The 22,278-nt window shown below is 44.5% G+C and overlaps 1 protein-coding gene across 2 annotated transcripts in view; it reads left to right on the forward strand.

The window, feature by feature from the left end:
* Positions 1 to 22,278, forward strand: part of foxp4 (forkhead box P4) — an 87,582-nt gene that overhangs the window by 35,576 nt on the left and 29,728 nt on the right. For both annotated transcript variants that reach the window (XM_063473104.1, XM_063473105.1), the window contains exon 3: positions 13,119 to 13,208. In XM_063473104.1, coding sequence (XP_063329174.1) covers positions 13,119 to 13,208 — 90 coding nt within the window. The remainder of the gene's footprint in view (positions 1 to 13,118; positions 13,209 to 22,278) is intronic.

Here is a 22,278-nt window from a genome sequence, read left to right on the forward strand (position 1 = left end):
AGACTTGATTGTAAAATAATTATATATATATATATATATATATATATATATATATATATATATATGTACACACACACATTTTTTTTTTAAACTCAAGACGCCACCTAAATCTCATGGACATACCTCCTGCTCCCTTTCCTCCTTTTATCTCCACGCTTGAGTCTCTCACCTGAAGCTATAGTGTAGACCAGCGTTGCCAATGCGCACTGGAGCAGAAAAGATATACACACTGACATACTGGAATCCTGACAGCTCAGTGTTGTCAGAACACAAAGCCATCTTTTCCTTGGGCCTCTTGGGAACCTGAGAGAAATCACAGCCATCTCCAGCCATCAAACCTCTAAACTGGCCTCTGTCTTTGGAGTCTAATTTTTTATTTTTTATTTTTGTCTGTCATAGGTAGATAAAATCAGATAGATAGGAAAGTAAATGATGAAGGATAAACAGAGAAGAGAAATTGGAAGATGGGACTACCAGTCAGCAGGAATGAAGGTAAAAGGACGGGTGAAGAGGCAGCACTGGGACGGAGAAGAGGGGGTGGGGTGGGGTGGGGGCATTTGTGGGCTGGAAAGAAGAAATAGAGGGATGAGGGAGGGGTGTAATGCTGAGACGTGTCAGAAAAGGGCGCCTGGGCCTCCCTGTGGAATGTGGCCTGTCTGCCTCCCCAGAAAGAACAGAGCAGGAAAGAGGGAAGAAAGTGAAAAGGGGGTGAAGACCAGTTTTGCCCCATCATCGTGGAGAGAGATGAAGGGAGGGCAAGGAGGGAAAACAATGAGCCGAGTTACAGAGCGAGAGGAGAGCGAGGTGGAAAAGTGAGAGTGCAGTGGAGAGTGTATGGCAGTTTGTTGAGGTGCCGGGTGTGGACGTGAAATGATGCATAGCAGAAGAGAAATGTAAGCAGGATAAATCCTAACAAACCTCAAAGTGTGTGTGTATGTGTGGCTGGGTGGAGGGTTCACTGACGAGAACCAGGTGTCTCCTATTCTCTCCTTCCCTTTAAGTCTCTCATACCACCTTTTTCCTTGTTTTTGGCAGATTTTAAGTCTATGCTGTACGTTGCTGCCACCCCCTCTCTCTTCTCACCCATTTCTGTCTCTTCTCCCCCCCCCCCCCCCCCCCCCCCTCCCTTTGCTGTCAATTAATCGCTTCTGGTGATGAGAGGAAGAGAGGAGAAGAAAGTAGGAAAGAGAGTGAGATGGTGACAAAAAGGTGCCGTTTCCTCTTGGCAGGGCTACTCATCAGTTGCCTAAACCAGCCAGACAGGAGTTTTTCCCCTCTCTCTTGTGCTTAACTCACTCTTACGCGCAAATAGAAAGTGAGAAGCAGACTGTAGCAGTGGTCTCCATTCCCCAAGGGTTTAAAAGGAACATTGGTTGAGAAAAAGGCAGTTTTAGAAATTGGTTTGGAGCTTCGATCCCCACTCCCATTTGTCATGTTCTATTTTTTCCTCAGTGCTTCCCTCGTTTTGCTCACATGTGTGCACGCTCGCACACACTCGGATACTAGCGATCTTTGTCGCGCTCACTTTCTCGTATACGCTCACACAGACACATATAGGAAGTTACACACGTGCACAGAGCTGATGTGAGTTAATGAAGGGTGTAATTAAGGAGCCGCAGTGATGACTGGAGATCAGGGGGAACCGATACAGATCTCAGATATACACAAACACTGATGAAAGATAGCTGTTTTGTGTGTGTGTGTGCACGTTCAAGAGTGAACATTTGGGTTTGATGCTGGGAGTGCTTTGCGGACAGATGTATGAGAATGCTGTGTGTGTGTGTGTGTGTGAGCATGTTAACAGATGATGAGAGATGCTGGATGATTCATATAACGTATGGCTTCCTGTTAGATTGGCTAGACTCAGTAATTATGGCCCGTATGAATGGAGGTGGGGAGGTTTTGAGCCATATGGGATTCGCTAGCTTTGGCTGAAAAGGCTTTGCTGAATTATGGAAGGTGAATGTTGGTCACTGGGACAGTTGTGTCTTGTTTGACCTCCAGCACTCAACAGAGTTCAATTTCAGGTCAGGAGTGCAGAGAAGATTGAGGTGAAGGGGTGACTTGAAAAGAGAAGGTGGAAGGAAAAAGATCATTTCAGTTACTGTTTCTGGATTATTAGGAATAATCAAATTCAGCTCCTTTTTAGTGCATCTGCACAACAGTTTATATACCAATGCATTTTTCTTGCCTGTCTGCATGCATGCATGCATAAACCCATAACTGTTTGTCTGTCATGTGTTCTGGTCACTAAATCAGTCCCAGTCTTCTCCCTGAGTGCTGTCACCTCCTAAAAGCTTTCCCTCGGTCTTGCCCAGGCCTTCGTCTTTATGTGGGAGGTCAGTATGGTTCACAGGTCACCAGAGGTCATGCTGAGACAGAGGAGGGGCAAATAGGGTTGCCTACCATCACAGAACACCCACTGCTATTACCGCATTGATACAAAGAGACCTATAGAGCAACAACTTCCTCTAGGAGTCTTAAAAGCAATAGCAGTACCCTTTTTGTGTCTTCCTTGAATTTGACTTCTTTACTTTTTCTTTACTTGTTGGGACCTCAGCAAATCGATCTGTTTGTATTAACCAGTACTTCATACTTAATAATCAGGATGATTTAAGACATGAACACACAACAAATATAATTGGCTACCCTGACTATCTTTTGAGATCCCGATATACGGAAGCACTCTACTGCAAATCTTTAAAGCTTCTGGGTGCTTGCTTATTAGCTTACCAACTTAAAACACAAAAATCTACCTAAAGAACAAATATTCATCAATACCCAAAATATAGCTTTAGTGTTCAATGGCGTTCAATTGACTCCACCTCCTCAAATTTCTCTTTTTTTTCACATACCTAATTCTAATAGTATTTTTTTGTGTGTGTGTCAATAAAAGAATTTTTAATGCTTTTTCCAGCCAAGCTATTGAATGGCGGAGTTTTTTTTTTTTGTTCGCACTTTTGTTCTCTCAATTCTTTTGCTTTTGCATTTCGCCCCCCGTGACCTCCTCATAATACATGCTCATTCTCTAGCTAAAGAGGAAAAATCCGCCATAGTTTAGCACATTTCTGAAATTATAGCAGAAATATTCACCATAGTTTTCACATCAACTTGAGCAGAACTGTAAAACTGTAAACTCCTTAATACGGTCTTCCACATAAGTATGCTACAGGACTATAGCAAGAGACGGAGAGTAGACATGGTTCAGCAGACCAGATCAGCTAGCATGGACATAGTCATGGTTGATTGATCCAACCAGCCAAGGGACCCAGAGATGAAAATAGACAGCACGAACACACAAAAAAAATGTGTGTTTGTGTGTTTGTCCTGTCTCTGTTGTGGAGACAGTGTTATACTCACACATACCTGGGCACCTGTAGGGGTTAGGTTGGGTTTGGTTGCCATGGGAGTGTTTGAAAGCACTCACACTGGGTAGGTCTGGCGGTGTTGTCAGGTAAATAACACACACATGCACACAAGACACGCTCAGGAATGGGCTGCAGCAGACACCGTTCAAGGTGAATTTTCAGTTTATGGAGGTTAAAAAGTTGAGGGAACTAGGACTTCCACTTCTCAACCTGTCACCATGGTGACTGAAGGCTATTATAAGGTCATAGGTCACAAAACAAACCTGAAAGACCTCATTATTAATACTAGTTAGTGACAGCTGTGTGTGTGTGTGTGTGTGTGTGTGTGTGTGTGTGTGTGTGTGTGTGTGTGTGTGTGTGTGTCTGGGGATGCTTCTCCAGACATAATTGGTTTTAACTGACATGAGATCAGGTGCCCTGTTTCAGAGTTCATCTGGAATAAGGCACCAAGACAGGACAGCTTTAGTCTGCAACCATGCACTCCACTCATTTGCCAAACAAGGAAACGTGTAAGTTAAAGTTGTTGCACAGGTGGCCGCGCACAGTTAAGGTTCATGAATGTTTCACGTGTGTGGCGGCAGACAAATCTACTTAGTATCATAGAAATAATGTAGCAATGTGTATTGTTTTTCTTGGGTTACTGTATCCATAACCTGGCTTAGCATGGCATTTTGTACAAGCACTTTGGTGGGATGATCCCAAAATACTGATGCTTACACACTCTGGATTGAGCCGCAAATGAATCTGCACGATCATAAAAGTTCTTGCCTGCATGTGTAGAAGGGTAATTGGTAAAGAAAGCAGCTTTTTAACCCTTTAATTCGTGCATATTCACAAAATGTTTTGCTCCAGTTTTATCAAATTTGACTGCTGATGCTATGTGCGCAGTTAACCCGTGCCTTTAGTTGCAGGATTGGTCTTGTTAGCTAAAAATAATCTATCCAGATGTATGCCTAAGGGTGAGACTTGCTTCTAGGAGAACTTATTGTGTTATAAGGTCCTCCTATCCCGGTCCAAGTGGCTGGTCTGTGCTGCTACTTCTTACTACTTAAATCTACAGAACTAGATGGACACTGAGAGGGGAACAAGAGGAAAGTAAAGACAAAATGTGCAACGCTTGCAAGGCTGCCGGGCAAGCAGTTACCCTGGAAACAGTTGAGAGCCCAGGATGCACACAATGAACACACACATATACACACTACACACACAAAAGCTGCAGAGGCCTAAAGTGTTGCTAATTAGCTAGTCTGTGCTGGTCCTTTGTGTGAGCCATTTTAAAGGAGAGATTAGAGTCAACAGGGAGGACGAGAGGAATGTAGCTCTTCTCTTTCCCTTTTTTTTTTGCCTTCTTCTTGAGCTCTGGAACCGTGCACGGCACCCTCCTTTCACCTGATAGAAAGAATGCCTTTGTTGTCTTGCTAGTTAAGTTTTCCATAACTGAAACACATGACAAATAGCCATAGTTGTAAGTGTTGCAAGTGAAAAGTATAAAAATTGTGTAATCTAGTAAAACGTAATATGTTAAGCAGGGAAATGGATTAAAGCAGATGTTTTGTGAATGATGAAGACTAAAGAAAGCCATAAAAACTGCCATGAGCAGACTTTTCATGCTGAAATTTCCTTTTCTTTCTGGCTTGCTGGCTTCTGGTTTTGTATTATTTTAACCTAAAAATGTGCCTCACTACATCTCTTACTAAATCACACAGTCTAGCGTGCACACATAGTTCCCCATTTCCCCTTTTTTAAGAGCACACCCCAACCCTGCTCCTCATTTGGGGAAGTTAAAGATTTTGTGCTTGTTTAGTTAAACTTATTGTACAGCAGCCAGCCTTTGTTGTACTGCCCACTTCCGCTGTTTGTGTGTGTGTGTGTGTGTGTGTGTGTGTGTGTGTGTGTGTGTGTGTGTGTGGTAAGGGTGGGTGTTAGGGTGTGTCTATCTCCATCTCTACAGCCACAACCAGGTGTAAAAACCCTCTGAACCAAAAACATGAAAGAGTTTTATTTCCATCGAAGCGGGCAGGCGGGCTAATGCTTTTACAGGCCACTGACTAGGACTGCGCTTTTCTGTTTAACCAATAGACTTCTGAGTGTGCGCATTTCTCTTTGTGTGTACGTGTTTGTGCATGCATGTGCACATGGCAGACAGTCTCTGTTTGTGTATGTATGTATGTGTTTTTCCTCTGTGTCCCGCGCTGGGTCTTGGCAGTGTCTTGCATGTGTTATTAGTTTGCTTTTTTTTCCCCCACGTTTTTTTTTTTTTTGGGTTATTAATAATAAGAGTTAAACGGTTTCCATATGTGAGGCCTGGTTGCCAGGCTAGTGCTATCCTCATCATGGTTTGGGCAGGAGAAATGGCTGAAGCGTCACCCAGCTAAGACCTGCACCTATGTGGCCTTATCTTCCCAGGAGCATGACCCGACTACTAAACTGTCCTACCTTATACGAGATGAGTGCTAAATATTATAAGTGTGTGTGTGTTTAGGTGTGTGTGTGTTTTCCTCTATGGGTTGGGTCTGTCTGGAGAGAGACCTTCCTCTCCTGCCAAACGAGCTGTGTTGAAAACCGCAGGGAAACTGCATATGTGTATATAATATATGACGTGTATTTGTGTGTGAGTGTGCGCGCGCGTGTGTGTGTGTGTGTGTGTAAGGAAACTGCTGTAGAGCTATTTGCCATCAATTAGCCGCCTGGACTGAGCTGAGGCCTACAGTACAGAGGGAGCTGCTTTTATATTCCCTAGGAAGGGAGTTCCTCTTTCTTTCTGTCCCTCCTCACCTCATCATTATCTTTAATTGTCTATTTCTCCGTGCCCTTTTCCCTTCACTTAACAGAAAATAGCCGAAAAGCTCTCGTGTTGGATTTAAGATGTGTGTATATGATGATGAATTGTGTCATGATATAAAACAGTTCTGGGTATTCATTCAGCTCTTTTTTTTATGACCATGGGTATACCCCCGTGAATCAATAGAAACATTAGATGAGTGTCGGGACATAGTTGAAGGGGAGAGGTTTTCTCGTTTCACAAAACAGTTTTGAACTGAAGAGAACCATCTGGAAGTCGGCAGGGTCCCCAGAGTTTAGAACAGGTCCCTTCTGTGAAAAATAGTATGTGAAAAAAAAAAAATCTAAAATCAGCCAGGATTTTCAAACACTACGGCGTATTTTGAAGTTCTTTTGGAGTTTGTGAGTTTTTATAGCATTGGCTCTTGAACACGGTCTTTCCTTTCTTTAATGGTCAGTCTGGGGCCCAGAGAAGCTTGCTTCAGCCATTTTAAAAACCTCAGCACTCAAACGGTGCCTTTATATTGCGGAAACATTACATTAATAGCTGAACGGGCCTGCCGCTGGCCGGTGGTTCCGAAGGTGTCCCAGATAGTTTAGACTGAGGCATTCGGTGTTGCTTAAGCTCCGCTAAATTGGTGGACAACTGGTCTGAAATCCACGTTTGAGGGAGCGAAAACAAATGACAGGAAAGCTGGTGAAGGGGAGGGCGGAAAGACCTGATTAATACCAGAAAAAGAGAAGGCGTGCACGATGAGGAGTCGGAGGAAAGGGGTGAAGGCTTGGCAGAGGGTAGTTTATTTGTAACCCACCGTGAAATTGACAGGCTTTAGAAGGCTTTGGTTCAAGCTGCAAATTCCTTCTGCATATATGTTTACCCCGTGGAAACCCCTGATCTGTCTTAAATATACTCGCCATTCCCTGTTTCCTTTGTCGCATTGTTGTATGTACGCTAAATCAATAAGGTCATGACTGGCATGGTGAATAACGCTACCAAAAACTCCTTTATTTTCTCCGCGATGATTCCTTCTGTAGACACCGCCGTTGCAGTGGCTCAGCAGACTTTTTTTCCTCCTTTCTGTGCTACAAAGGAGCCTATATTTGTGTCCTAGCAAAATCCTGCAAAATTCCCATTAAATTTAATGTCTGCTGGAAAAAATGAGCATCAGTGAAATCAACTGCTGTAATGTTTGGTTGGAATAAAAACTTCCTGACTGCAGCCTTGATGACGACAGCTCCATAAAAGCTCTTTACCAATATAAAACTGTGCGAGATGGTTAATACATATCTGTTACAACAACTTTTAAATACTTTACTCGAGAATTCAGTTCATTCAGTCGTCACTATCACTATAGCGTCTTTTGTCTGTCAGTCAAAGGCGGAAGGCGAGGGTCCCCTCTTAAGGCCAACAGCTGCATTCACAAGACTTTGCTTCCATTGGAAGACCCGGACGATCTATTTTAGGCCTGCGCCTAACCCGTACCTGCTGTCAGAATTTGCTGTGGTGAAGAACGGTATGGGTAACAGATTTCTAGAGATGAGAGGCCAGGGATTCAGAAAGACAGAATACTTGGAGGAGTGCCAAGCAAATATTTGTGTGCATTATATGGAGAGGTAGAGTGAAGGTGGGAGACAGATCAGGTGATGTAGACGGAGAGAAATAAAGTGATCTGGGAAAGAAATCTGGTTTATGTGGTGACTGACAGTGATGCATTTGATACATGAGATTTCACTGTGGCTGTAACCAAGCCCTCACTCATATATGCCCCAAAGTCATAGAGCAATCTCACTAACTGTCACCTCTTCAGTAATCTCACTTTGTGTACAGTGTGTGTGTGTATGCGCGTGTGTGTAAATACTGGGCCTATCTCTGTAGGCAGGTGAGCTGATACTATACTGTGTATCATCATCCTTTTAACAAATTTACATGCTTTGTAGATTGTATTACATCTGTTCAGTCTTGTTTCATCTTCTCTCTGATCATGATTCCCTCTGAGTAGCAAGAGAAAGAGAAGGAATCAAAGATAAGGGAGATTAGAGCCGGGAAAACTAGTGGAGTAGCACAGAACGAGCCAAAAAAAAGAGGGAGTAAATTAAAGTCGAGGGGGGATTTTAGTGGAGTTTGAGGGTGTTTTTGGTGCCAAAGTGAGGAGAAGCAGCGCACATGGATACAAGGGATCACTGGGATGACCCAGGAGGATGGCAGCATCCACACAGCTTTAGCTTGGCTTTCAGCTTCAATAACAGCCCTCCAGAAAGGAGATAGTGAGAGAGAGGGAAGAGTTGCCGGGGGGGGGGTCCACTTCTTTCTGAACCCAGCCTCTCCTGCTGATCCAAAAATCAGAAGGCATGCAGACCTTAGAGAAGCAGCAGGGTGTGACATGCTCTTTTCTGCATCTTCACCCTGAATCTATCTGCCCGTGTCTCCATCTATTGCTCTTTCCCGGAGAAGGGAGCGGATAGAGCACTGGAGACGTGGTGCATTACGAGCCACCATTCCCAGGCTGTTGAGCTAGTAGGGGCGGACTGGGGATATTTGTTTGGTGTTGAAGTTATCTACTGCCTCAGACGCTGCACAGACATGTGAATCACCAGCTGCTAGAGCCTAGTTTAGCTCCCTTGTCACTAAATGCAACAATAAGCTTTTCCCTCGCGCTCACTTGTGCTCCTTTTCTTTGTACACTCTTCTTCTTGGTCTAAGAGCAAAGAAATCTGATACCACCTGCCTCCCCCTTGCCCTTCCTAACTCCCTCGCCTCCTCCTCCTCCTTCTCCTCCTCCTTCTCCCCCAAGGACAGCCCACTGTCTGCCCCGGGGGCTGTTTATCTATGGGGGGATGCGGGGAGGAGAGGGTAAAAGGGGGACGATTTTGTTTCGTTTCGGCCGTCAACAATGGACCTCAGTCAGTGCTGACGGATTACTCCAACATATGGTACCCACCTGTCTCTTTCTCTCTCTCGCCCTCCCCTGCGTCTGCCCCCCCCCCCCCCCCCCACACTTTTTTCCTTCACTGTGTCTCTCTGTTTAGATTTCTTTGCTTATTCCTGCGTTCTCTTTCTCTCTGTCACCCAAACACACTGGGCGGATTAGAGGCCAGATTCATCACACACACAGAGACCTGTTTGCTTTAGCAACCTGAGCCAGGCACGGGTGCGCACATACAGACACACACAGGTCTAGTTTAGGAGGCTCGGATTTGCTACATGTTTGTTGAGACCTTCTAGTTCGCATCTAACATTTAATTCGTGACATCCCAGCTGTTGTAGGGGAAGAAGAAGCTATTTTCAGACATACAGATGTGCACATGTTCATTAAGACACTGCAGTAAAGATACCTGCAGCAAAAAAATGACCATTCTCGTCTCTTTTCTTCTAGTCGGAGTTTTCAGATTTCAATTAAACGCGTAGTTGTCGGGCATTTTTTGGAAACCTGAGCGAAAGTAGCCGTGTGTGTGTGTGTGTGTGTATGTGTGTGACCCTGCTGAATTAAAAAATGCACTGTTATTAAAGGCTGTGTCAGAGGCGATGATTTACAGAGGGGAGCGATGACAAGTCATAAGAACTCACACACCAAACTGACATACACACTTGCGCACTCAGTGTGCTCTCGAGCCTCCAAGCTGAGCAGTGACCTCCTCACCCCTCCTTCCCCTTCCTCCTCCTCCCTCCCTCCCTCCCTCTCTCACTCTAATAAAACCTGTCTGACACCACTGATGTGTGTATATGTGTGTGCGTGCGCGTGTGCGTTTGTGTGTGTGTGAGTGCTCAGCGGCAGCACAAAGACTCTGTTGTTGGGCCTCCCTCTTAGGCCTCCCTCATATTTTCTTTAAAGGTGCAGTGCGCCCCCAAGAATGCCACAGGGGGAGCGGGGGGAGTCTTAGAGGAGCTGGTGTAAGTGTGTGGGTGGGTTAAGGGGGCAGGAGGCATGCTTTGTAATGCTACAGCTCGCCCAGGTCACACAGAGAAAAAGGCAAGGAGTGAGCATAAAGAGTAGAAATGAAAGAGAAGGGTCAGAGAAGAGAAGTGCTTCTTGACAAAGTAGACCTGAGAGGCTTTGGCTGCGGTTGCTGGTGGCATTTGTGTGCGTGCGCACTAAGCCTGCGGCCCTCTTTCTAGTGTTGTTCAAAGTTGAAAGTTCAAGGTTCCGTTTATTCATCCACAAGGTAATGGGAATTACAGTGTGAGTAAAACCTCACAATATAAGCCATACATGTGGTGGAAGCAAGGAGTGACAATTAAATATGGTGCCAATAGTACTAAAGACAAGCTTCCAAGTGACAATACAAAACAAGAGGAGGAGGTTTGTTTTGTTTTTTAAACTTACTAAGGTCATTATTTTCTAAATCCTAACATCTCGATTTGTGTTGTCACTCTTAAACCGCAATCTTTGTAACGGAAGAATGAAGTAATGTTTACTTAATCAGCTACTTTTTGAGCTTCCTATCCAAACTTATGGTTAGTTGCTGTACCGAGCAACATGAGGAAAAATACAGGAAATTTATGATTGACTGCCTTTTAGTGAGTTCAGGTACCTGAGGGAGAGGAAACAATTTAATAATATTGTTCAGTGAGTTTCAGTGGAATAGCAGCATGGTATTACGGTCATCTTTTGTTATGGTTTAAGTTTAAATAAATGTTACCAAGATTGTTGTAATTAAAAACAGACAGCTTTAGACATTAGGGAAGGCTGAAAGGTTTTGTGGGATGTTGATGATATAGAATAGATTCTGTAAATATCAATAATAAAAAAAATACCCAACCCTAAGCTGCCTTGTATTACCATCTGTTCTAGTCGGTAAACGTTTTTTGTATTTATGGTGTATACAGATGCCCTAATGGTAGCTAGCTGGGAATATTTTCCTCTTTGCTGTCCAGCAGAACGGGCAGATTATTTATACGTATATAAATATCTGCATTTTTAACTTAATTCTTGTGTCTCAGACACTCACACATGCATGGATGCAGGCACACAAGAGGAGACAGGCATCACCTCTGCTTGGTTGTAGCGTTTATGAAAGCCATAAATGGCTCTTTAATATAGTGGTAATCAGGGTGGTAATTTGGGTGGAATTGTCCCTTATTGTTGCCAGACATGCCTCCCCAGCTCCTGCCAACATACAGCCATATACACACACACACACACACCCATGTACACACAGACAAACACACATACTCACTCCTGGGCAGACAGGGTGTTCAAGGAGTAATTCACACCACATGCCAACAAACTGGGCGGTTGTGTTTTTTTTGGTGTGTCTATGTGTGTGTATGAGTGTGTGTGTCTGTGCTGCTTAAAAGCTGAGGTCAAACCAGTAAATGGGAGGGGGGTTCCCAAGATTTTTGTCAAAGTGTTAAAATTCGTGTGTGTGTGTGTGTGTGTGTGTGTATACAGGCACGTCCTCAGCCGTGTCCGTGTGTGCGTTTTAATTGCGGTCTCAGCAAAAGTAGCAAGTGTGCTCGATACAGATGGTTTTCATCACTCTGACTGCACAGAGAACTTCTCTTTCTTTTCAGCCTCGGTTTAATCTCTCCTCTCTGCTTTTGTAATTAAACGTTGCCTAATGCACCCAAGCTTCTAATTCGACAATTCATTAAATAAGCACGAGTGTAAAGTAAGCGTGTGCTGCACCGTTTCACTGTGTGTTGTGAAATGATGCACTAGATTTCTTGTGCGCTGCAGTTGAGTAAGAGCTTCCAGGGTAAAGAACATCCCTCATTCTGGCCGTTAATTTGTGGCGCGCACACACACACAGGCACAAACACACATAGGGACTTTCATAAATCAATATTTACTAAGGAACCTTTCCCCTTTGAGTCAGAGGAAGCAAATGTGCATCCTGCTGTCTCCCCTCTCTAACTCTCTGTCATGAGCTCTTGTGCGTGGTTGCGTGTGTGTGTGTGTGTGTGTGTGTGTGGGTCTGTGCGCTTACGGTAAGTGCAAGGCGGCTCTGTTTTGAGATGGGTGTTTTCTTGTTTTGTTTTCTGAGCAGTTCAAACATTCCAACAAAAATGCCTGTTTCCTCAGGGACTGATTTGTCTCGGTGATAGAGAGTTTCGCTCTTTAGCACTGCGACAAATAACACAACAAAGGAAAGAAAAAAACATAAAAAAAACCCAAAACGAAACAAAGATAATTAATACAGTTAAAGGCGATAAAAGACATCGAGAAAAGGTGCGTTATGTTGAGAGGCAGGAGAGATGGCTGAGGCAGATTGCAGATTAATCAGTAAAACTCAAGCAGAGTGAAAGAATGGAAACAGCTAGTGAGCAATGGTGTCACTGGTTTAGATGGACAGCACTGGAGGGCAGACACGATAGAAATGGGAAGAGAAGGGAGAGTGAAGAGCTAGGTGGGGGTTAGTCACAGCTTTTCAGGGCATACCAAGCCAAACGGTTCCTTACATCACTCTGACACACACACACACACACACACACACACACACACACAAAACACCCACCATTCAAAAGACACACATGAAGATGTTGCTGACACACTTCTGCCTCACAGGATGTGGAAAACCCGCTCTACACTTTCCCCTGAGGAGGAGAAAGAAAGTGAACAGAGAGGGGGAAAAAGAAAGGGCATCGGTGAAAAAAAGGGAATGGGCAGAGGAGACGGTCGGAGATTTTTTTTAAGTCAAGAGGACGTTTTGAATGAGTTGAGAAAGAACTCGGACACACCAAGAGATATAAAAACTCAAGCAGGCTGTCAGCCAGGTGCATACCTCAGATTGAGGAAATCAGATTTGGAGAAGAGAGCAGGTACTGAAAGTGTGCATGCTCAGATGTTGTGGGTGCATGGTGATATGAAACTGCACACATTGGGCTTTTTTCTTTTCTTTTTTTTTGTAAATGTTAAGCATAACTTTGAAAGTGCGTGACTTTTTCGAGTTGTTTAACACAGAAAATACTGCACTGTACGACTGTGCGTGCACGATAAACATCTGATCATCTCTAATTCTCTCTCGCAGGCCCTCCAGGCAGCCAGACAATTCCTCCTCCAGCAGGCCTCTGGACTCAACTCCCCTGGCAGCAACGAGGTCAAACAGAGCCCAGTGCAGGTCAGAGCACACACACGCACTCACACACACTAGCACACACATAGTTGCTGCTTTGTCACAATCTGCATGATATTAAGCCTCTGTCAGCCGCAGCTTTGTTTTCACCAACTGCCACGTCACCTGCAGTCAATGATATAGGTGCATACTTTTGTTTCCCTTTTTCACTCTCTATCTGTGTGTATCTCTCTCGATTTCAGTGAGTACGTGTGTGTGTGTGTGCGTGATTGTTAGTGAGTGATTGAATGAGGCCTTTGTAGTGATTGGGTAGCGAGTCGGTGTTTTTTTTTTTTTGTTTTTTTTTTCCAGAGTTGAATTCAGCAATAAGTGGAGAGAGCGGGGTTAGCTGGAGTGCAGGATCCCTGCTAAAAGACACTTGAGGAGGATATAGATACACACACACAGAATTACAACACATGCTTTATAGCTAGCAGTGTATGTTGATAGATATCACACAAGACATTCCTCTTGGTAATTCTTTTCGGTTATATAATATGCAGGCCGCATGCAAAAGTGTGATTTGTAGCTGTGTCGCATATCCATAAAGCGGGATCGTGGGTCTATTAGAGCAGCAAGCAGTCTGGTTATTGCACTGCTCTTCTCATTAGCATGCCACATTATAAACACACGGCCGGACCATCACAATATGGGAAACGCAGAAAAGGGGAAGAGAGAGAAAGACAGATGTGAGTCAGAAACGAGCATGAGGTAAGATTTACTGTGTGGTGTCTAAACCCGGTAAGGCACTTTTGGGGGGAAAAATAGGGCTTACTGATTTATAAAGCAAGGTAATAACACTCTGCATAAAGATCTGCAATTTTTATCTATAAATGAAGCAACATTCCCATTAAAGCATTTTCATTTCAACTCCTAAATATATAGAAAATACATCTAAATGTCAAAGCTTTTCAGCAGCAGCACAGGGATGTTCGGAGCTGTGTGTTTTACTGTGAATAGCAGAATCCTCCGTGGCTGATCAGAAACAGTAATAATAAGATCACATAAAGCATCATCAAGAGAAAGCCCAAAAGTAAAGAATTTGAACTGTCGGCCACGCGGTTTAATTGCCAAGTGACCTCTGAGAAGTGCAAAAAATGCCACTGAATTAATGACTGCTTATTACTCAAGATGTCAAAAAAAAGAAAAAAAAGAAAAAAGATTCCAAAAATGGGATTTTACAGCTTACACTTTAATCAAAACCTGAGTCGCTATTTACTTTGGATAGAACCTGGCAGGTGTAGAAATGAGGTTTTATGACATAAGCAAATAAAATAAATACTGTTTTATACCATATCTGGGTTTTGAAACTTTTAGTTTCTCCTAGTATTTCGACTGTTCGTTGCTCGATCTCTGGCTTGCAGAATGACCTCCGTGGCTTTAATCCAGGCTGGCGGTCAATCCGTGTTGGGCTCAACTTTGCTTTGGCGAACAGGAGTTTACTTAAAGGATAGAAATTTAATTAAATGCTACATTACAACTCTTCACTTCCTGGCTCATCTTAAAAGAGAGCTAAAAGAGATAGGAGGAGGGGGTGGGGAGGGAGTAAGAGAACGTAAGCATGTAGGGGGAAGTGAAACTGGGAGTTAACACGCAGTGTAATTCTGATGTTAGCCATTGAAGAGTGACGAGAATGTTGACATTCATTTTCACATGAATGGGATAAAGTGCAGGTCGAACGCGCGTTCACTTGACCTGCTTCAAATGCGCATCACTTATAAGAAAGAAGTGTAACCTTCCACTGCCTGCTCCTTCCTCTCTCTCTGTGCCGCCCTGCTCCTCTCCTGACTCTCTCCATCTCTGTCTTGTTTGTCTTGTTTGTTGCTGTGTGGCCTGCCTAGCCTCTCTACTCTCCGGGGCATCAATGCTACATCTCTGTTGTCTGAGCTGTCAGCTCACATGGCCCCACACATCCTGCCAACACACACACACACACACAGATACACTTGAATTTACATTTGCGTGTGTGTGTGTTTGCTCCTGAGTCCTTCCAGACACAAACACAGTCGCAAACACAGCGACACAAAGTATACGCCGGTTGTTGTTCCTGTGTGTACCTGTGTGTCGCTTCAGCGCTGAAGTTGTTTACAATAAATCAGGCTGGTAAGGGTGGCAGGTAGACATCTCTTGATTACTGTAATTTCCAGCTCTATGATCGCCTTTAAATCTCGGCGACTGCGCTCGGTTTCTTTAATTGAAGCAATCATCCACTGGCCACAGAGAGGGTGACGTGAACGGTGGCGTGAGCGAAGGTAGACATTTAATCTGGTCATTTGTAAAGGTGGCAGAAAGCGACTGTGCAGTGGCACGGTGGCTCCACATCAGGCACAAAATGGCCGTCCTCAGGTTGGCTCCTGCTGGGCTCGCTCTCACACATGCAAATGAGCCTGAGCCAATAATGAGATCTTTAGGAGCTCGATAATTAGATTTTTCCCTTCTCTCCGAGGGAGAACCGCAGAGGCAGACAGGGTGAGCGGGAAGACTTCCTTTCGTGTCTTGACTTCTCTGGAGAAGCCTCGGTCTGCGCTTGACAAGCCACCCACCCCCTCCTCTCCCGTACCCACCCACCATATCCTATGCCCCCACGCCTTCCCCATCATATTTTTATTCTTTTCTTTATTTATAATAGAGGGGAGGATCTGAGCAGAGAGCAAAAGAAACTCTCAGATTGTATCTGCCTTTTGATTGGTTGCTCAGAGATGGTCTCTGTGTTTGGCTGGATGTGCGAGATGGTATCAGTACACTTTGTGTGTGTGTGCGTGTGTGCACTCACACGTGTGTGTGTCACTGTCATGTCACGTTCAGGAAAAACCCGACAATAGCTCGAGTCTCGAGACAAGCAATTGAAGGAGAAATCGATTGTGTGCGACACAATTGCAGCGCCAGTGACTAAAAAGAAGAAAATATTTTAACAATTGATTATTTATTAGATAGCAGTGTATTAACAACTGGTTCAAGAAATGAACACAAGTGATACTTAATAACGATGGTTGGGAATCGTAGCTCTTTAGATTACAGTCTGACAATTGGACAAATAGATTGGGGAAGTTGTGTTTATGATCTTGCCACAAAGGCAGCTGGTTCATTTCACACTTTAAATGTGTGTTTGTCGTTGGCGTTGGACATAATTGACCACAGTTACCTTAATTGGGAGCAGCAGAAGTGCTACTGAGAGAATTGGTGGGCAAAGTTGGCAGACGGTGTTGCAATTGGCGGATTACCCAGCATGATATGATGCGTCCGTGACCTGCCACACCTTCTCTACAATGGACTCACTTGGCAGACACTTACACTCCAGGGTGGGCACGGGCAGAAGCATATGCACCGTTTTGGCAGACACATGCCTGGCACACTTAGCAAACTGGTACTTGGCATGCGCACATACAGATTAACGCACGTGCTTGGCTGTGGCCCATACGTATGTAATTGAATAGCGCGGTGTCCCGTTTTCATGTATTATTGAGGAGCTCGTTTAATTAGGAAAAAAATGAAAAGACTCATTAGAGATATGTTAATTAGCTTGGCTCTCTGCTCTCTGGAGAGGTCTGACACCAGCGCAGTGGGATGAGGAAGAGAAGGAGCCGCACAGGAGGCACACGAGGCGAAAACTGAGTCATGCCGCTCATCACGTCGGGATTTTTTATGAATGCAGCTAAGTTTAAAAAAAAAAAAAACAGTTTTAAAATATTAATCTGCCGTGTTTGTCTTTGTATTGCTAAATGATTTCCTCCACTTGCCTTTTTTAAACTACCACATATATATTGTTGAATTGTTGAAAACTAAACATAAGGATTGAGGGGTGGGGGGTGTTCGAAGTCTTTTAACTAATCAACAAAAGTACTTGGAAAGATGAGTGTTTTGCCCCCTAGAGTCTGCAGAATTGAAGCAGTTCCTTCTTTCATTCTCTTTTATTTCCTTTCAAAGTGTTTTTCCCAAAGCACTTCTTTTGTCCACTCAATGAAAGTGCTTAGTTGGCAGTTTCTCTTATTTGATGTGGAGGGAATTGTGGCTGTGTGTGCACGTATTTGTGTGCAGTTTAGCGTGTGTGTGTGTGTTTTGGGGGGTAGTATGGGATCCTGACAGTTTGCGAAGGGTGTATGAGAGGAGGCTGAGCAGCCAGTAGATTGGGCTTGGCTCTGGTCAGAGGGGTGGACAGACAGACGAGAAGGATGGAAAGGAAAGGTTTGGGTCTGGCCACTGAAGTGTGAAACTCTTATTTTGTGATTTGAAACATGAGTGAAATCAGTAATGAAATATGGTCGATAACGGCCTCTCACACTTCCCAATGAAGGGCCCGGAGTGTGTGTGTGTGTCTGTGCGTGTGTTTCTGGAAATGTGTTGTCATTTTTATTCTGGAGCACTGGGGCGTTAGATGGAGGGAGGCAGCGGAGGAGGAGAGGAGGAGAGCTTGGTGGAAGGGGGGGGTTATCCACTTGAACTTACTGGTCTTTCACTGTCCTCTCTCAAGTTTTCTTTTTTTCTCTCTTTTTCATTTGTCTAGCCCCTGTCAGAGAAAGCTATGTTTTATACGCCTCCACATACAGTACATACTGTTTGTATATGAGTATAAGAGTCAAAGCGTGCATGGCCAGTGAGCACGGGACCAGCTTCAAGATCCCTTCAATTCTTCCCTTTTTGCTCTAAAAGACCCGTTCTTAAACCTAAGGGCTATATATAGCTGTGAGTTACCTGAAATAATTATATTCACAGATTGATTTTACTTCACTTTTTGAACTAAAATATTTTATAGCATTTTACAAGTATGTAAAACACTATTTATTATTTAGTTTAATCCAGAACATTTTGTCCCCAGTTAAAGTCATTTTACTGTTTCTTAACAAGCTGCTTAAACAAATATGTTCATTGTTCATCGAGACAGAGACAGAAATGTTACTCAGCAAAAAAAAAAGGTTTGAAATACGGAGCATGTCCATATCATCCCCGGCCTCACCTGGCTTCGCTCATCAGTTTCCTTCAGAATAATGTGGCCCCTAGCCCCACTGCAGATTAGCTGGAGGAGGGGTACTCACCACACACAATGGGGCCCTTTTACTTTCAGCGAAGGCCCTGGCCCCGAGTTCCAAACAACACTCTCAGCACAGTAGGCACTCCTTCTCTCTTCACTCAAATGCTTTTCTCTTCTGCTTCTCTCTTTTCCCCTCTTACCCCTGCAAATCCCCACCCACCCACTCCCCCACCAACCCCAAGCTCTCCTCTCAGTCCTTGGCATGATGAGGACAGACAGGCTGTTTACCTGGAGGGGCTGAAAGATGGAGGGAGCAATAGAGATGATAGCTGGAGAATAAACAAATCCTAAACCAGCAAGAAACGAGAGCGCTCACCTTACACCGTTAAAACCTTTACGTGTAAGGACGCTGCACGGTGCTGAAACACACACAACCAAACACAGTTGACCGGTGCCAAAAGAAGAAAAAAAAAGACAACAATGCTTTGTCATGTGAGGCAGGCAAGCCCTAAAACACATCATGGAAATATTAAAAAGAAGGCAAGGGGCGGTGTTTATGCAGACACAAACCTGTGTCCATGGAATAATGATTGAAAAACACTTTTTCAAGTAACTCAGAATAAAACATACTGAAACAAAAATAAATATCAACAGAAAAAAACAACTGTCCATAGGCCTATCTTTAAAGCTGGTTGGACAACAGCACGAGTATAAGAACAGAAATGGAATGCGGCCGATTACGGCTGGACGATGAGCATTCCCTACAAATCCATTTTCAATCCTGATTACTCACTAACTTTAGAAACATTCTGCATTCATAGAACTTTTTTGAATGTCACCTTTTAACAGTGAAAATCCTTGAACTGAAGGTGGTGGGTGACACAGTTAAAAGTTCGGCCCAGACTATAGGGTCCATGAAGCCCGTCTCGCAAGGACAGCCGCCGGTCCCTGAGGTGTGCTGATGCAGACTGAGCGTCTTGGGAGATCTACGCCAAAGCCTCGGGGAGAGTGACACGAGGGAGAACAATGGAGAGGGGGACCAATGGAGGGTTTTTGCAGGATCACCTGAAACTGCATGACTTTTACTTTCTCAAGAGAAACTTTCTCAACCAAAGTCACACTTTCCTTCAGCTTAGGACAAGCTAAACTATATAGAGATGTACTTCTTTCTTTTTAAAGGCGCTTAAAAGTCACAAAGGCCGCTGACAAATTCACCAAGTTGGTAACAATGGCTGCACACTGTTGGAACCTCAAACAAAAAGTTTGGTTTCTGAAATGATTCGCTATCTTTTTTTATTTGCTTCACTGAGTTCTATTCTCTCTCATACTCATATTTCTCATATTTCTATTTGCTATTTATGAAGTTTTGTGTGGTTGCGGTGACACAAACCAGATTCCAAAAGCTATACACACCTGCATCTGTGTGGGGGTGTGTGTATAAGTGTGTTTGTGTGTGCGCGTGTCACACACACACACTTTGCAGGGTGAGGTGGTAATGCTCAGTGACAAGGATAAACAGCACTGGGGTTTGCTCCCACCAAGAGGCGGGGTGAAGAGGAGGAGGAGAGGAGGTCTGTGTCAGCCTCTCTCTCTTTTCCTCCTGCTCTCTCCTTGTCATTTTTTCAATTATCCTTCTCTCCTGTGTGTCCCCGTAGACCCAGAGGCAGGAGCTGCATCATTTAGAGCGAGAGCCTGTTTAGATTCTGATTATAGCCTCCTTTCTTCTCGCCACTCACTGCCATCACTCGCACACTTAGATACATGTTGTGGCTTCACATATTTGAGCCAGCATGAGGTGAAGAACTGTAGAAGTACTTTTATCTCATTGTGAAGCTCCAGGAGGGGGTGTTGTGCTGAGGGCACAGTAATTCTTTTATAAATTGTCAACATGATCTTTTTGTTTCTCTGAATATAAGGAGTTGTGTCACGGCCCAGAAAGGCTGCTTTTGTGTATTTTAAAGGTGATCATTCTGGTGCGTAAACATACTTTAGAATTATATATGATGGCTCAGGAGGCTGTGCATTGACCGTATTTATTGCAGTCAGCTGTCTCAGCTGGGGACGTGAAGTCTGAAGTCCAAAGTTCACTTCCAAATTAGCGGCGATGCATTCGTTTACCTAGCATTCTTCTGTGTAAACATAATAGCGAGCTGCACAGAGCCTATTCCCTCTGGCTGCACGCTGGTTTAATATCAGATCGCCATCCTTCGCATCTTCTAAAGGTTTCATCATGGAAAGCGGTGAAAGGCTTTCCTCCTTGTTAGAATGAAAAGTCATCAAGGGAGGAGAGGAGAGAGGGATGGAGCCTCATTGAAATGCAAGTTACATTCCCCTATTTCTCTCTCTTCACTCCTTTGGGACTTTATGCCTTTCTCCCCGTTCTCCTTCCCATCTTTCAGGCGCTCCCTTGCTCCCTCTCTTCCTTTGTTAATCAGTTAAACTCCCTCTTCAAACAACCCCTCTAATTACTCCTCCACTCTCTGTAAACGACAGGGCTGTCTCCTGTTTCTCTCCTCTTCGCTCGATCCCCGTCTCCCCGGGCTCCCTCTATCCATGGCAAGGGTTGACCTCTGTCAGCCGCTGACCCTCTCGACAGCGTGCGTCTTGGTGCGTGCGTGCGTGCGTGCGTGCATGTGCATCTACTAATGACTGATTCTTACATGGAAATGATAGGAGAGACAGCTTAGATTTTTGAAATCGTGGCATTGTTCACGGTCAGACTTTTAAGTGTGTGCACGTGAGCACGTTCGTGCACACGCGTCGTCGCTGCTTGAAGCTCGAGGCCGCACTTTCCTCTTTAAGCAAACCTCCCCGGTCGTGTTCCTTCCTCACACACATCTCTCATTTTTCCACCCATTATAATCCACTTCTTTTTTCATTCCTCCCTATCTTCTTCCATTTCTTGCTTTTGTGGATGGTATCCTTCCTCCTCCACTTTCTCTTCTCGCCCCTCCGCTCACTTCCCCTCAGAATCACCTCTCGCCGACTAATCTGCCGCGCATCTCTCTCTTTTAAATTAACATGCAACGTGAAAAAAAAATGGACGACAGCGGGAAAAAAAATTAAATGCATTTAATAAATGGCTGACTTCAAATCGCCTGGCTTTTCAGACTCTCCCTATTCACAGTCCAATGAAAGGGGAGAAATCATTCACCAGGAGAGACAAAGCCGAATGAAAATATAATTCTGCATTGTGAGGCGCTTTTGTCCTGGCCCGTCAAATCGCTAATGGCGAGGCTTTTGTTTTGTGGCGGCGCTCTCAGGCTGGCGGTGTCGTATGGCGGTGGCAACGCATGCCCCATAATCACCACGCTTTGTGATATTAGATTATAGGGGCAATTAATGGCGTCAAACCTTAACTACTCAGCATTCAGCCTGCCACACACACGTTCAGCTTTAAACGCATGCATATTCACACACACACACACACACACACACACACACACACACACACACACACACACACACACACACACACACACACACCTTCACCCACATTCGCACGCACACATACAGTACAGTATATCTGCACTTGTACACAGGAACGCACATTCAGCTCTGGCGTCAGAACGTCAGCCAACACACAGAAAGGTGCTATATCTCCAGTAATTATTACGCCTGCGACTTGAAAATGTCGATGGCGGTGTGTATAAAATAGAGTGTATGAGTTGTCAGGAAGGAAGAATGGGATGCACAAGAGCAATTAATTACAGCTTTTCATTTGGCAGCTTAGAATGACAAGGCCCAGCGGCGGGGGCAAGCTGGCATGACGCCAAGCGGCACCCATCACCGCCCCCATCTTGCTCGCTGTTCCACCACCTCCCCCATCTCCTTTGCCTATTCCTTTACCAACTGCCACAACACCACCATTTCCCTTGCTCATCCCCTTCTGACTCTGTCTTTTCATCTGCTTCTTCTTCTCCTCCCTTCCTCTCAGCTCACACACGCACCCGCCCTCACACAACAGCACATTTATATCGCAACACAATCCTCTTCTACTTCCGTAGCCCAGATTCACCTGTGCCCTGCCCTCTTCCTACCCATCCTCCATCCTTTCATCATTGTGTGTGGTTCAAAGTGTCCTTAATTAGGTAAGCCTGGTTTCATAAA

The sequence above is a fragment of the Pelmatolapia mariae genome, linkage group LG5 (genome assembly GCF_036321145.2).
Source record: "Pelmatolapia mariae isolate MD_Pm_ZW linkage group LG5, Pm_UMD_F_2, whole genome shotgun sequence".
Lineage (NCBI taxonomy): Eukaryota > Metazoa > Chordata > Actinopteri > Cichliformes > Cichlidae > Pelmatolapia > Pelmatolapia mariae.